Source organism: Mustela erminea, chromosome 3, assembly GCF_009829155.1.
Source record: "Mustela erminea isolate mMusErm1 chromosome 3, mMusErm1.Pri, whole genome shotgun sequence".
Lineage (NCBI taxonomy): Eukaryota > Metazoa > Chordata > Mammalia > Carnivora > Mustelidae > Mustela > Mustela erminea.
The window spans coordinates 121,339,915-121,354,837 of NC_045616.1; the positions used below are offsets into that span (position 1 = coordinate 121,339,915).

The 14,923-nt window shown below is 47.2% G+C and overlaps 1 protein-coding gene across 2 annotated transcripts in view; it reads left to right on the top strand.

The window, feature by feature from the left end:
- The window catches only part of GLRA1 (glycine receptor alpha 1), an 82,218-nt gene that overhangs the window by 46,057 nt on the left and 21,238 nt on the right, over positions 1–14,923 (top strand). For both annotated transcript variants that reach the window (XM_032337249.1, XM_032337250.1), the window contains exon 4: positions 12,938–13,161. In XM_032337249.1, coding sequence (XP_032193140.1) covers positions 12,938–13,161 — 224 coding nt within the window. The remainder of the gene's footprint in view (positions 1–12,937; positions 13,162–14,923) is intronic.

Genomic DNA, 14,923 nt, shown 5'->3' on the forward strand with positions numbered 1-14,923 from the left:
TACATAAGGAGATTAAATACCCTTTAGCCCAACCCTAAATGTTAATATATTGTTTGGGAAGCAGTACTTTACAAGGCCAACCTACTTCTGGGGTCAGTGGATTGAATGAAGCAGATACATCGAACCATGGAAGAAAAACTAAATCCATCTGCTTTTTCCAACTCGGGGGCTGTCAGCTCTAGGTGACATCCTCTTTCTCCTACCTGACTAAAATGACCTCCTACCTGGCCTTCATGCCTCGCCTTGTCCTGTCCACTATTGCTTCCCAGAGTGGCCAGAGGGATCTTTTGAAGCCCTAAATCCGATCACAGGGTTCTCCTGCTTCAAGTCCATGGCAGCTTCTCTTCCTCTGTTCTGTGTGTTCCCTCCGCCCAGGGAGATCTCTGTATGAATGGTTCCTTCCCATCCTGCAGGGCTAAGCTATCTCTACAGAGCGCTCGTCCCTGACTCTCCAGCTAAAAATAATACCCCTTGTGGGCACTATCACATCACTATATTCCTTGAAGCAACATCTCAAATGTAAACATTCACTTATTGGTTGTCTTGTTTGCTTTTTTATTGGAAGACGGTTCCTATCTCTCTCAATCGTCCCCATAGATCCAGTTCCCGACACACTGCCTGAACCATAGGAGCTCAGTCAGTATTGGAAAAGAATTAACCTTGCAGGTCCTCTAGTGGAATGGCCATCTGTTGCCAGAATCTCTGCCACAAACCCTATGGCCAGGTACTTTCTGCTTGTATACCTCCAGAAACAGAGAGCTCTCTACCTCTCAAGGAAGCCCATTCCACCTTTGGACCCGGAAATCTCCATTTACCCATGGATTTCATTCTGCTCCTAGAGCCATAGAGAACCAACATATTCACCTGACAGCCCTTCCAATAACTGAGGTCAGTCCTCTTGCCTTCTGTCCACACCTGGCCTCTTCAACCATCCCCCCTGGTGCCCAGACCCTTTACCATCATGGGGCTTGCCGAGTACATCCAGGGCCATTGACTTCCATCTTGAGATGAAAGGCCAAAAAATGAACCGCAGCCCCCAGGAGTGCTCAGAGTGGAGCAAAGTGAGGCCACTGCCATTCCAGTCCTGGGTTAGTGGGCTTCAGAGCATTGCTTTTAACAGCAGCTCTGTTCAGCTTTATGCTAAATCTTATGTAGCACTTTGACAAACTGATTAAAGAAAACAAAACGAGGCCGTTCCGGATGAAGCAGAGAGAGGCCAGGAATCTCATTCCCTTGGTCTTTCTCTCAATCCCTGCCTCCCCAAGGCCACCCCAGGGAACACCCTCAGACTCCCAAAATCACTCCTATGCTGGCCACTCCCAAGACATTCCCCATTAGGTAGCCATGTCCCAGTGTTGACTCACACTGTGCTACAGACACTCTGGAACATTCTTTTAAGTACACAAGTAACAGGTGAAAACAAGCTTTTGTAGATGTCCAATAAAAAAAGAAAAGAGAGAGAAAGAAAACAGGAATGCCCCTGCTTCCTACTCTGTTCTTACTCCCACTGCCCTATCCCAAGTTCAGCACCACAGACAGACAAATCATGTCTGTCCTACTGCCTTGCTCGATCGCACAAAGACTTACATACATATGCACAACCGCTGTGTAAATAGGTCTGTGTTCTTTCCCTTTCCACCGTGCCTTGGACTCTCTGCCTGTTACTACATCTGGGTCTAACTCCTTCTTCGCTCTCTGCACAACACCAACTTGGAATATAAGAGGTGGTTTATTATTTCCACATGCCAGATATGACAAGTACTTTAAGTCTGTTTCCAAGCTTTATGGCCTGTCTGCAAAATCCCGTGCTCCATGGGGCGCCTGGGTGACTCAGCCAGTTAAGTGCACGACTCTTGATTTTGTGTCTGGTCATGATCTCAGGGTCGTGAGGTGGAGCTCTGAGTCACATCAGGTTCCCTGCGCAGGAGCAGTCTGCTTCACGTTCTCTCTCTTCCTCTGCCCCTCCCCCTGCATTCTCTCTCTCTCTCTCTCTTTCAAACAAACAAATAAATCTTTAAAAAAAAAAAAAATCCCATGCTCAGGACAGACCATCATTCTTTGGTATTAAACCACTCTTCTCGGGATGCCTGGGTGGCTCAGTCCTTAAGCATTTGCCTTCGGCTCAGGTCATGGTCCCAGGGGTCCTGGGATCCAGCCCCACATTGGGCTCCCTGCTCAGTGGGAAGTCTGCTTCTCCCTCTGCCTCTGCTGCTCCCCCTGCTTGTGCTCTCTCTCTCTCTCTCAAATAAACAAATAAGATTTTTTTTTTAAATGTTCTTTTCCTGATGGACCTTTTATGATTATGCAGCTTTTTACTATTACAAACAACAACGCAAAGAATATTCTCGGACATAACTCTGCATGTTTCCTCAGGATATGTTCCAGAAGCAGATGATTTCATCAAAGGACATGCAACTTTTTGTGATTTTGACAGAGGCATGGCCCAGCTCACTTCCAAAGAAGCTTCTAATTCACTGTGCCCCCAGCAGCATTGTCTCTTTTTACCCTTGCTGACCCAAGATATTATCAAGCCTGTTAATTTTCCCAAGGGGGATTTTTTTTAAATGGTGCCTCATTGTCATTTTTGCATTTTCACTCTGGACCCCCGAGTACATTTGAGCATCTTTGCCTATTCTTTGCTTGCTGGGCATTATCAATAATAGTACAGGTTTCCCTTTTTACATGGACCTCCTTAATACAGTGGGTTTCATTTTTCTGCAATATGTTTGGTGGTGGCTCAACTCTATTTTTCTCCAATTAGACGGCAATTGTCCCATCATTATTCTTAAGTGGTATTTCTCCACTGTGAGATGCTCTCCGTCTCATAAACTAAATCCCCATATACTCCTAGGTCTGTTTCCAATCTCAGTGTGTTGTCCTGTTGCTCTTTGTCTGTTTCTGCATCAGTACCACCCTGTTTTAATTACTATGGCTTAACGTTATATTTCTGTGTCTGGTAGAAAGAGTTCTCTGATGTTCTTCTGAGGTATTCCTGATGTTTCCAGCCCGTTTTCCCTGCCAAATCAGCGTGTTGAGGCTGAAAAAAATCGCCTCAGGTTTTTATTGGGATTGCATTGAGTTTATAGATTAATTTGGAATTAATTGACATCTTTACAATATTATATAAACATGGTATGTCTCTCCATTTATCTAGGCACTCCTTTATGCCTTTCGGTAAGGTTTTAGAGTTTTGAGGGGTTTTCCTAAATACCTACGAATCACATATTTCCTGCTAGGTTTATTGGTGGATATTTTGTGAGGGTGGTTACTATTTTAGATGAGATCCTTTTTGTTGTTGTTGTTGTTTTCCATTACACTTTTGGTCTTCCTACACGGCTAATGCGAGGTCATTTTTTTATACTCTTGGGTTTGGGGGATCCAAGAGAAAGTCTATTAAATGTCATCCAATTAGATACGGCTCAACACCCCACGAAGCCTTGGTAAAATGAACACTAAAAGGAGGCCAAGGAGAGAAGGCTCAGAAATCCCATTAGAGTCTGTTACAGACAGAAAACAGGGCTGGATGTCTCTCTCCCGGCACCCCACCGAGGGAGGCATCACAACAGGGATTTATGACAGCTTGGAGTTGGCTCTCTATCTTTGGATTCAGAAAGGCTGACTCATGACAATCAAACCCACAGAGGACTGAAGTGGGTAAATAAGACTGCCACTTTATTGAATTTACAATGGGGTTTTCCATGCGAGTAATAAGAATGTTCATGTCCTCCATGAAAGCACTCCCTCGCCACTCTCTGAATATCGGAGACACCAATCAGGACTCACATTAGACACACCTGCAACTGAAGGAAAAGAAGACAGATCATCTTTAGGGATATTTTATTCAGGCCGGAGAGAGATCTAAGAAAGGCTCCCTGCCTCACCACACAGAAGTCCTCTCTGTAGGAATGAAAATATGGTGTTCCCCCCTCCCCCACCTCGATGATGCTAGATCACCAATTGCCAAATTCCTGCTCCTCAAAATACCCTTTCCCATACCACTGAACGAATATATCCCTGTTTATAAAAGAGCTCTCTAGGGCACCTGGGTGGTTCGGTGGGTTAAGCCTCTGCCTTCAGCTCAGGTCATAATCTCAGGGTTTTGGGATCGAGCCCTGCATCGGGCTCTCTGCTCAGTGGGGAGCCTGCTTCCACTTCCCACTCTCTGCCTGCCACTCTGCCTACTTGTGATCTCTGTCTGTTAAATAAATAAATAAAATCTTGGGGAAAAAAAGAGTTCTCTAAATGAGATACAGTATAGTAAATTAGGGTTCCAGTTATTAAATCACAAGGATAGTCCTGTTCTAAATCATCAGGATTACACATAGGGCATTGTGACCGATGCTAGGCCTCGCTAGACTCCTCTACTGGAAATTCTTCTCTACTGTGAGTTTAACCCACACAGCGCAGCCTGATTTCCATATTTCCAAATGTGTGAGCAGTGTGTCTCACCACTGCACCCGGTGCTGCCAACACTGTCCTCTTCCCTCTTGCCAGCTTAACATCCACTCCCAATCTGCACCCTTTGGCAACCAGTTATGAAGCCACCTCACTGTTTAACATACCAGTCCAGTGTTCTCCGCCTGCTACTGGATCTAAGGAGATGCATGGACGGACCTGTCACATGGGCTCTGTGGGGTCCCAGTATACTATGTCTCTTATATCTCTTTCACCATCATGTAGGAATGCGGTTTTAGAAGGAGAGAAGCAGCATGCAGTTGTGAAAAGAACATGAAATTGGCAGCCACACAGTCCTGGATTCACATCCCTGCTCTAGCTCCTACTAATGAGGAGAGGTTGGGCCTAACATTTAACCTCTATTTGACCTCTCCAGATTTCAGGTTCCTCCCCTGTAAAATGAGGATAATAATACCCAATGTGCTAGGTTGATGAAAGGTTTAGAGATACAATGCACATAAAGTTCTAGCAAATGCTAGACTTCCAATAAAAGTAGCTGCTATTAGCATTTTTATGTAATTATTAAACTCATGCTGTGTTTTAGGGATCCCCTAAAGACAAACAAAGATGCTCAGCTCCACTGGTCCAAACCATCTACAGTTCTCTACAACAAATGTATCTCTGGATGCATGAGATCTGAATGAGAATGCACCAGGCAGGGTGGTGACTTGGGAGAGGTTCAAGCCACAGAGCCAGCATCTGGAGCCAAGGAGTCAGTGGGTCGGGATCTGGGGAGTCTGCCAGCACTGGATTTGAGTGCAGAGCAGAGGATGGGTCATATTCAAGGGTCAGATCAGGACTGAGGTAGGAGCACTAGTGGACTGCTGGACCTGGGGCAGAAGCTTTGGGTCTGCTGCCCCTTGTAATACTTCCTGATAATTGCGGGTATCCACAAACCCATGGCTGCATCACTGCAGCCAGAGGCAGTATCCAATGGCATTAACGGGTCATGAAACTCTCACTTGGGGCAATTCTAGGAGATCCTGGGCAGCGTAGTCTAGGACTTAAGTGCGTGGGCTCTAGAGTGAACGTCTCGGGTCTGAATGACCGCTTCGGCACTTACTCGCTGTGTGATATTAGAAACAGTACTTTCGCCTCTGTGTGCCTTGATTTACTTAACTTTAAAATGTATTATCTAACTGTAATAATTATCTAACTGTAATAATCAAACCTACATCACAGGACTATTATGAAGTTAACACACATCATGCTCTTGGCATCATTCCTTACCTATGGCAAAGTCTCAATCTTAAATATTAGTATTATTTGCACTGTTGTTATCAATTCTGCATCTACCAGTAACTAATGGTGGGAACTTGAAATCTCAGGGATTGAATTTCCTCATCTGTCCAGTGGGAGGAAGAATCTTCCCTTCATGCCAAACGTCATAGAACAAAATTACCGTGAGGGTGCTTTGAAAAGTAATAAGCAGCAACAAAATATAATGCATTGTTAATAAAAGAAGCCAATGCTGTGTACTACTTAAAAGCAGACTTTGGAGAGGTGCCTGGGTGGTTCGGTCAGTTAATCCGCTGCTTTCAGTTCGGGTCATGATCCCAGGGTCCTGGAATCAAGCCCAGCATCGGGCTCCCTGCTTGGTGGGGAGTCTGTTTCTCCCTGTTCCTCTGCCTGTCGGTTCCCTTGCTTGTGGTCTCTCTCCCTCTCTTCCTCTCTCTCTCTCAATCTCTGTCAAATTTTTTTTTTAAAAGCAGATTTTGGAGTCAGCCAGTCATGCGTTCAAGCTTTGGCTCTGTCACTAACTTGACACAAAGTCCTTGATATCCCCAGGCCTCAGTTTATCTGTAATATAGCATCGCGGTGAGAATTTGGAGAGTTCACTACAGCTCTTAGCACAGGACCTGGCACTTGGTGAGGATTTAGGAAACTCCACAGGCACCAATGAGCCAGGTCCTCACTCTCACAGACCTGGGGAACTCTGGTCCTGGCTTGTCTCACAAAGGCTATGACTTCAGCTCCACAGTGCGTCTCAGAGGTCTGAGGGAAGAAGGGCAGCAGGTGGGAGAGGAAGCAGCAGCTCATAAACCAAGCCTGGGCATCCTCTCCTCTGAGGCCCTGGTCGCTGGCTTTCAGCAGAATGGTCTGGCGCTCAGGCTAATCCCAAATCCCGTCAGAGCCAAGTTCACATCTGAGCTTCTCCAAGGAGGGCAGGACCGGCTCGATGGCACCTTCAACTTGGTTCTCCTTCTCCTGCCCTCAAAAGTGTGTGGATAGGAGAAGAAGTGGGATGGGGTCAAGATATCTGTATGCAAGTCCCACCTTAGTTGCCGAATTGCTGTGTGGCCCAGGGAGAGTCCATCTCCCTCTCTGGACCGTGTGTAAAATGCGAAAGTTGAGACAGAATTCTCCAAGGGTTCCTTCTCACTATATTTAATTAGTATTTAATGATGGAGGTGACGATTCTCTGACCTACCCCACTCTCCGTTCCTGCTGTCAGCTCTGCTAGCCCTGAGGGGACTGCCTCAAATGCCTCAAAACAGGTCTCCCCATGCCTGACTCTCTCACTTCCAAGACTTCTTGTCATTCCTGCCAAACTGACCTTTCCGAAGTCAAACGGAGAGAGTGCTCACTGCTTAAGACCCCAGTGGTGCTCGGCGGACTCTACAGCACAATCCAGACCCCTTGCTTTGGCAGTTAAGGATACCACAGGCTCACACCAATCCGTTTTCCAGCCATGACAAAGCGGAGTCGTTGCGAGCATGAACTTGTATAAACTGACAAACCGCATCCAGATTCCAACCCGACTGATTACTGTGTATTTTGGACCAATTGCTTAACCTCTCTGAATCTTTGTCTATAACTTAGGTTGAAAATACCTACGTTCTAGGATTGTTTTAAAGATAAAAGGAGACAAAATGTGTGGCAGATTTAGCACTAGGCCTAGAACATAGAAGGTCCTCAGTAAGGGGGACCTTTTAATACTTATACGGCCAGTGGTTGAGATAAGCTCAACGGTCTGAAGGGCGCTACCTCCACGCGGTTGCTTGTGCTGTTCCTTCTACACGAGATTCCTTTCACCTGCAACCGTATCCAGCCTCGTCCAAATACTCTGGGGATGCCCCATCCCAGGCCTCACGTCCCGTCCTGCTCTAAGCCTGACTCCTCAGCTCTGGACTTCCCCCTCACACACCCCTGGCCTCCTTTCCAGCCGAAATTAGATAGAGTTCCCATCTCAGAGCAACACAGACCTAGAGATGTTAACTTCAGTAGGACGGAGGAAACCGAAAGGGGCTATTTCCAGTGTTACCTTCTCTCTGGAAGCTTTTCCAGATTCATCCAACCTGGCTGGAAACTATCTCAGTGGGTCGAGAGCAACATCTAATAGCAATTTTTTTAGAACCCCTTTGACCTCTGTCACTGTCAGTTTTGTATGGGAGATATTTGTGTCCGTATCTTGCCTCACCTGCCAGATAATTTGAACCATCCGAGGGCAGAAAGCAAGACCATATGCTGCCATCCTCACCATTCTAGGCTTAATACATGTTTATAGAGCAGAAATGGCTTTAGAGAAGAGATACCCCTTGAGAGCTGGAATGCCGAGACCTAGGGAGATCTAAGAATCTGGATCTTCGTCCAGGGCTTGGGCGCCGTCCCTTGGCTCTGACTGCAATGGTAACGACACATCCCCTTCTCACCACCACACCCAAGCAGCCTCTTTCCTACTAAAACCCTTCATGCTTCCTCTTTCCCCACAGTACCAAGTTTAGAGGAGTTTACTGGAAAAGGTTAGAACCGGAAATTAGACACAGTGGGAGAGGCAGTGGGGTGGGGGGGCGGGGGGATACATCCCACAGCAGGTGGCACACAGGAAGTGGCCAATAAATGTTTATTGAATGACAGAAAGAGTGAATGAAGGGATTAATGCTCTACCTCGGTCTTAGAAGCAAGGCGGTTGCCCAGATACCAGGAAGCAGACCATCAGGGACTCTCACAATGAGGATGGGTGAGTTGGTGCTAAAGACGACCTAGCAGGAGCTCTGGAAGTCCCTCCCACAGCAGACTTAGATGGGCCACCTTTGACAGCTTGAGACCTGGAAGCCCACCACCGAAGCTGGAACTTGAGGTTCTTGGGTACATAACTTGTCTGTTGCTCCTCTAGCCCCTGAACTTGAACCAGGCCCCTCAGCATATCGAACACTGGCCAGTGTGATTATAGGGCCAAGTAAGCAAAACAGCTTTTAGCTTTCAGCCTATTACACCAATTACATCGACTGCCTCCAAACTGCATTTCCTACTGCTATTTCCCAACCCGAGAGGAGAAAATCGACGCAACAGCTTGTTTGGGCAGCAGCTGCTGTGGGCCGGAGCAGGGGGCTGCTGGGAGGAGGAGCCAAGCTGCCTGAGGACACTGGATACATTCTCCTGGTCTCCTGCTCTGGCTTTTCATTAGCCATTTCATCACAAGACCCTACGGCTTTAATTTTGTTTTTCTCCTTTCAAGGGATGTGCCTTCCTCATTTTTACCATCAACATGCATTTACTTTTATAATCAGAAAAAATATTTTTTAAACATCAGTCATCAAATGCAAATATAATAATGCCCTCTCCTCATTAAAATTCTTCAAAGGCTCCACAGGAGTCTCAGGATGAAGCCCAAATTCCTTAGGACAGTTGGCAAGGCCCAAGGCCGTGCAAGCACCCTTGCCTTACTCATTCATCTCCCTGTGCTCCTTTGAGTGGGCCACGCCTTCCTGTGCCTCTAGGCTTCCCAGTATGCAGCTCCTACTGCCCCAGAGGGCTTGTTCTCTTGGCTCACCATATTTGGTCTCATCTTAAATATCACTTCTTCTGGAGCCTTCCCTGACCACCAGCCCCTAGTCTAGCGGGAGGGCCTGTCTTCTACACCTCCCTGGCACCCTGTACTTAATCCTATGGGAGCCCTTATCCCTATGTCATGTCAACATCACACTTGAGCTCTGTGGCTGCAAGAATATGTCTTTCTTGCTCTTGGCAGATTCTCCAGTACCTAGAACAGTGCCTAGTACTCAGTGGATGCTCAGTTAAATGTTGCCGGAAAAAATTAAACTAGTAGCAATTAGCTATTTGATTTGGAAGGGCTCTTAGAGACCATCTATCCTAATTACTTTAAACACCAGAGAAGCAAATTCAGGTTCCAATCGTAGGTCCTTTACTGAATCGCTATGTGACCTCAGAAGTCACATTCTCTCTCTGGGTCTGAGACTCTCCACTCTAAAATGAGGAAAGCTCTTCCTGCTCAAACTTTTTCTGGCTTTGCCTCCTCCTCCCTCTGGTATTGGGTAGGTCTCAGGTGCACTGACTGGGTAGGTGGGTGAGATGGTGCAGGAGAAAAGTAAGGTCAGATTCAGCCTCTCAAACTGTTGTTGGTCAAGTAGAGAAGATAAGACACACACAGTGCTAAATGACATGTTTCCAGTGATTCTGTTTTGCTAGGAGATCAGAAAAGGAAGAGACCATGGAAGCCTGGGGGCATCGACGCTCCTGCAAGAGACAGTGCTTATGCTGAGCAGGAAGAATCCACAGAGATAGTGAGGAGGGGAGCGGAGTGTCCCCCACTTGCAGCTGGCTATCCGCCCCTGTGGGAGGGGACAGCGGTTGGGGCTGACGTGCCTTTAGAGCCCAGCTCCGCCACTTACTAGCCCTGGACCCTGGACAAGTTTCACAACGTTTCCAAACCTTGGTGCTCTTTCCCTCACCACGAGAAGTTGAGTGTCCAGCTTGCAGGGGTTTTGTGAAGACTGAGTGTGTGTGACAGCATCTAGAACAGTGCCTGGTGTCTAACAGACCATTTTAAGAAATGCCACTTCCCTCTCTTCCAGCCGCATAAACAGGACTCACATGTCACTGGCAAGAACCTCAAAGTGAAGCTGGGGTTTGGGGCCTGGAGGCTTTTCCTGCACCACCACTCACAGTCTGTTTCCTCTGACGTGATTTGCCCTGTGCGCTCTCACACAAGCATACACACGTGTGCACACACACACACATACACTCCACATAAAATTCAAGAGAGAAAGTGAGGCTATTTCTAATTTCCCGATCAGAGGCAGCCAGCTTGGGAGCTGTCCATTACTGTCAGCGGGAAAAACAAAGTATCAACATCCAGGTGTGGCCTACAGCTCTGCCTCCGCCACGGGATTGATAAGACATGAGATGATGGGATCCAATGTCACTGTCTATGGGGCTGGAGGGAGAAGAGGCTTCAATCAGATTATAGAAAATCCTATAAAATACCTTGGAACACTTTACGAAGCTATTGATATTTCCGGAGGCAAACAGGATGAGACCCGTACTGTCGGGGGACCCGGCAGGGGTGAGGGTAAGGGTGGCGAGGAGGGTCTTTTGTTTTAGTCCGTCCCTGCTGATGACAGATCAAGAGTGAAAGGGAGGGGCGCCTGGGTGGCTCAGTGGGTTAAAGCCTCTGTCTTCGGCTCAGGTCATGATCCCAGGGTCCTGGGATCGAGCCCCGCATCGGGCTCTCTGCTCAGCAGGGAGCCTGCTTCCTCCTCTCTCTCTGCCTGCCTCTCTGCCTACCTGTGATCTCTGCCTGTCAAATAAATAAATAAAATCTTTAAAAAAAAAAAAAAGAGTGAAAGGGAAAGAAAATGTAGCAGGGGCTTGTTTCTCCAGCACCTTCGGGGAAAGTCCCAGCAGGTGCTCCCGTGTAGAGGTTATTCCTGGAAGGACCGAATTCAGAGTCAGACTTGAACTGAGGTTATTAATCTTTTGGGGAACTATAGACCCTTTTGAGAGTCGAGCACAGACAACCAAGTTCTTCTTCCTGGGAAAACACAAATAAATCCCAAATTCCACTTGCAGGATCATAAGAGTCCTAGATCCCAGGTTAAGAATGCCTCCCTAACAAAACTGAAAACACTTCTTCATGAAAATATTTCTTAACTTCATGATCCACTTTCCTGGCGTGGAGACCTACCCGTACCATAACTGCTTCTCAGGCTGCAATCGGTTGCTGAATGGGGCTCTCTCAGCAATCCTAGGACCAACTGAACAAATCCTCAGCTAGGAGTCAGGACTCTTGGGCTCTGACCTGACTTTCAGAGTGATACTGGGTCAGTCTTAACTCTCTGGAACTCAGTTTCTCCATCCGGCAGAGAAATGAAGGTGAGGGGAGGGGTGGAAGTTTTGACAAGGACGGCAATTCTTAACATATATTCAGTAGAAGGCAATCATTATGCACAAAATGCAAGAGTTCAATGCCCAAAGTAAACTTCCCCTCTTGGAGATACATACAAATAACTAGCATACTAAGGTCTCCAAGAAGTCCCACAGTAAAAAATCAGTTGCATTTAGTTTAGTCCCACGTTCCCTAATTGGCTTGATTGTGACTTTTTTTTTTTTTTTTCCCAGCAGAATAACTATACCAGAGTCCCATCCGAGAAGCATTAGACTTAGCACTGAGCTCAGAATCCAGTAAGATGTGACTCCACAAACTATTCATCCTCCCCAGGGGCACCAGGCTGGCTCAGTCAGTAGAGCACGCGACTCTTGATCTTGAAGGCATGAGTTCAAGCCCCACGTTGGATGTAGAGCTTACATTAGAAAAAAAAAAAAAATTAAAGAGAAAATCCTCCCCAAACAAATAAATTACCATGTGTGATAGAAGGTTGGAGAGGCTGGGACTGAAACAGAGCGTTATGAACCCTAGGACCAGCAGGAGCTCCTCAGAATTCACCCGTCCTTCCTTCACTGCTTGGGAATTCATTGTTCCCTTCAGCAGAACAGCGTGAATGCTCAGGCAGCAGGTTTTAGCCTCTCCTTTTGCTCCGTCAATCTATGGAAGAGTGACACTTGAACTTTACTGTGCATGGGAATTACTGCCCTGACAGCCTCGATAATAAAAGGGGATTTTAGGGGCACCTGGGTGGCTCAGTCGGGTAAGCAGCTGCCTTCGGCTCCGGTCATGATCCCAGAGTCCTGGGATCAAGTCCTGCATCGGGGTCCATGCTCAGCGGGGAGCCTGCTTCCCCCTCTCTCTCTGCCTGCCTCTCTGCCTACTTGTGCTCTTTCTCTCTCTCTGTTAAGTAGAGACAACTTTTATTAAAAATTTGTCAAATTTTATTAAAAAATAAAATTAAATTAAATTAAAAAGTAAAAGGGGGACTTCAGCTTTATCTGTGATGTGCTCTCTCTTATCCAAAAAACAAAGCAAACGTGACAAAATGGCAACGGGATGAAATCAGGTGTTTACTACGTCAGGTGGAACTTTATTTTTGAAAATTTTCAGAAGAATACCATTAAATAATATCAGTTCAGAGCTGAATATACTTGATAGCGTGCTGACAGGATCTTCAGGGGTGACTCCCCTGACTTTCTTCCTGAGGCACAGACTTTATGTCTCACCCCCATAAGATTTAGCCCTACTCCGAATTCTCCAAAAGGGACTTTGGGGAGCACGAAAGCCCCTGGGCCCTCCAAGAGCGGACCTCCCGGGGCCTAACCCTGACTATTCCGTATCTCCTGGCTGTAGGACTACAGGGTCAACATCTTCCTGCGGCAGCAGTGGAACGACCCCCGGCTGGCCTACAATGAATACCCGGATGACTCTCTGGACCTGGACCCATCCATGTTGGATTCCATCTGGAAACCCGACCTGTTCTTTGCCAACGAGAAGGGGGCTCACTTCCACGAGATCACCACTGACAACAAACTGCTGAGGATCTCCCGGAACGGAAATGTCCTCTACAGCATCAGGTGAGTTCCACAGAGGCTCACCCTGCCGTCCTCCTCAGAGTGCACCTGGTCCCATTAGCCTTCTGGGAGCAGACGCTAGGAGATGGGCCAGCCAGGGGTGCACAGGCCTGGGCAACCCCACACCTTTGCACGGTGTGCGGAGCCAGCTCTGTAAATTACAGTCAGGGAGGAAGAAGAACATACCAGGCAAAGTCCTAGGGGTGAGTGGTTCCTAAGGGAACCAAAGAAGCATCTTAGAAGGGTTAAGGTTGGGCCCCTAAGCTTAGCCACCATTTCAATAAAACAAGAAGGAAAAAGAGTATTTAAAGACAGTGCTCAGCAGCAGGGGTGTTCAGTTTCTCAAGATGAGTGAGTTCTAGAGAGCTACTGTTCAACATTGTGCCTAGAGTTGACAATACTATTTTGTACACACAAATATTTGTTAAAAGGCTAGATCTCATGTTAAATGTTCCTACCACAATTAAAAAAAAAAAAAAAAGTAGCACTAGCAAAGGCACAAAGCCTGAAAAGTCCCAGCAACCTCAACAAAAAGGCTAGGCTACTCACAGGTACAAACCAGGGCTGCTCCCTCCCTTCCATAAACCCCTTCCATCCCCCAAACTTTGCACTGAGTCTAGGAAGCTGGGATCCTCTTCCCAACTGGGAGGTATCCTACAGATACTGGTTAGGAGCAAACTTTAAAAGAGTCTCCTGCCAACTCTCCCCACGTAATTCCCTATTTCCTCCCCGAAGTCATGGAGAAAATGACCAATGTCTGTGCTACATTCTTATATATGTAGCATTCGTGGAGGATTTACTAACTAGGCTGGGTGTTTTACATATATTATTTGTAATCCTCCTAACAATTCCATGAAATATTTCTGTTATGCCCATTTTGCAGATTAGACAAGTGAAGATCTGAACACTTAAGCAGCTTGCCAAAGTTCCCACCAGCCACCTAGTAGCACAGCCCAGATTCCAATCTGTTAGTGTCCATCTGATGCCCACTGAGAGCCGAGCCGAAAGTGCCCAGCATGCAATAGGCACTCATTTGATGAATGAATGAGTATGTGTTTATTTCAAAGAGCTTCTAAGGGACACTGGCCCTAAATGACTCCTCCTCCCCCTCCAGTTCTTTGGGGGAATCAATCTTTCTGTTTCCATTAGGAGATGAGCTTTAAATATCCAGGCCCATAGGAGAGGCTATAGCCGTTCTAACCTTCAGATATGGCTGGACTCAGGGTGACTCCTGAGAGCAGGCCAGGTAGGAGAGGGGACTCAAGAACCTCAGTGGGGAAAGGAGGCCCCGAGCAGGGGACTGCTGGGAGGAGCCAGAGGCAGACGTGGTCTTCCTCCCCCTGTGTCCTGCCAGCGCACATCCAGATGGGAGGCTGATGGGCTCAGGACGGCCGCCGGTGCCCTGCCTGCTGGGGCAGAAGAGGTTACACTGCTGGATTTTGCTGCTGCCAGGCGGGTTTGGTATCTCTACAAAGCTAAGCCCCATGCAGCATGACAGAAGGACAGATCAGCAGAAAGTGATGTTCCCAAGGTCATTCAGCTTCAGAAAATTAACCTGGTGTGACAGCTGCCCCACTTTGGAGCTTTTATCTTCAAAAATTCAACTCTGTTCACTTTCTCTTCACTTTCCCTCTCCCTTCCCTTTTCCCCCCCTCTTGCTTCTATCTTGTGCTTCAATGAGGCCCAAATCCAGAACAGTGGGCATGAGCTGGAGGGGAGAAGCTGACAGGGAGCCATGCCCTCATCACGTGCAGTAAGGTGCCGG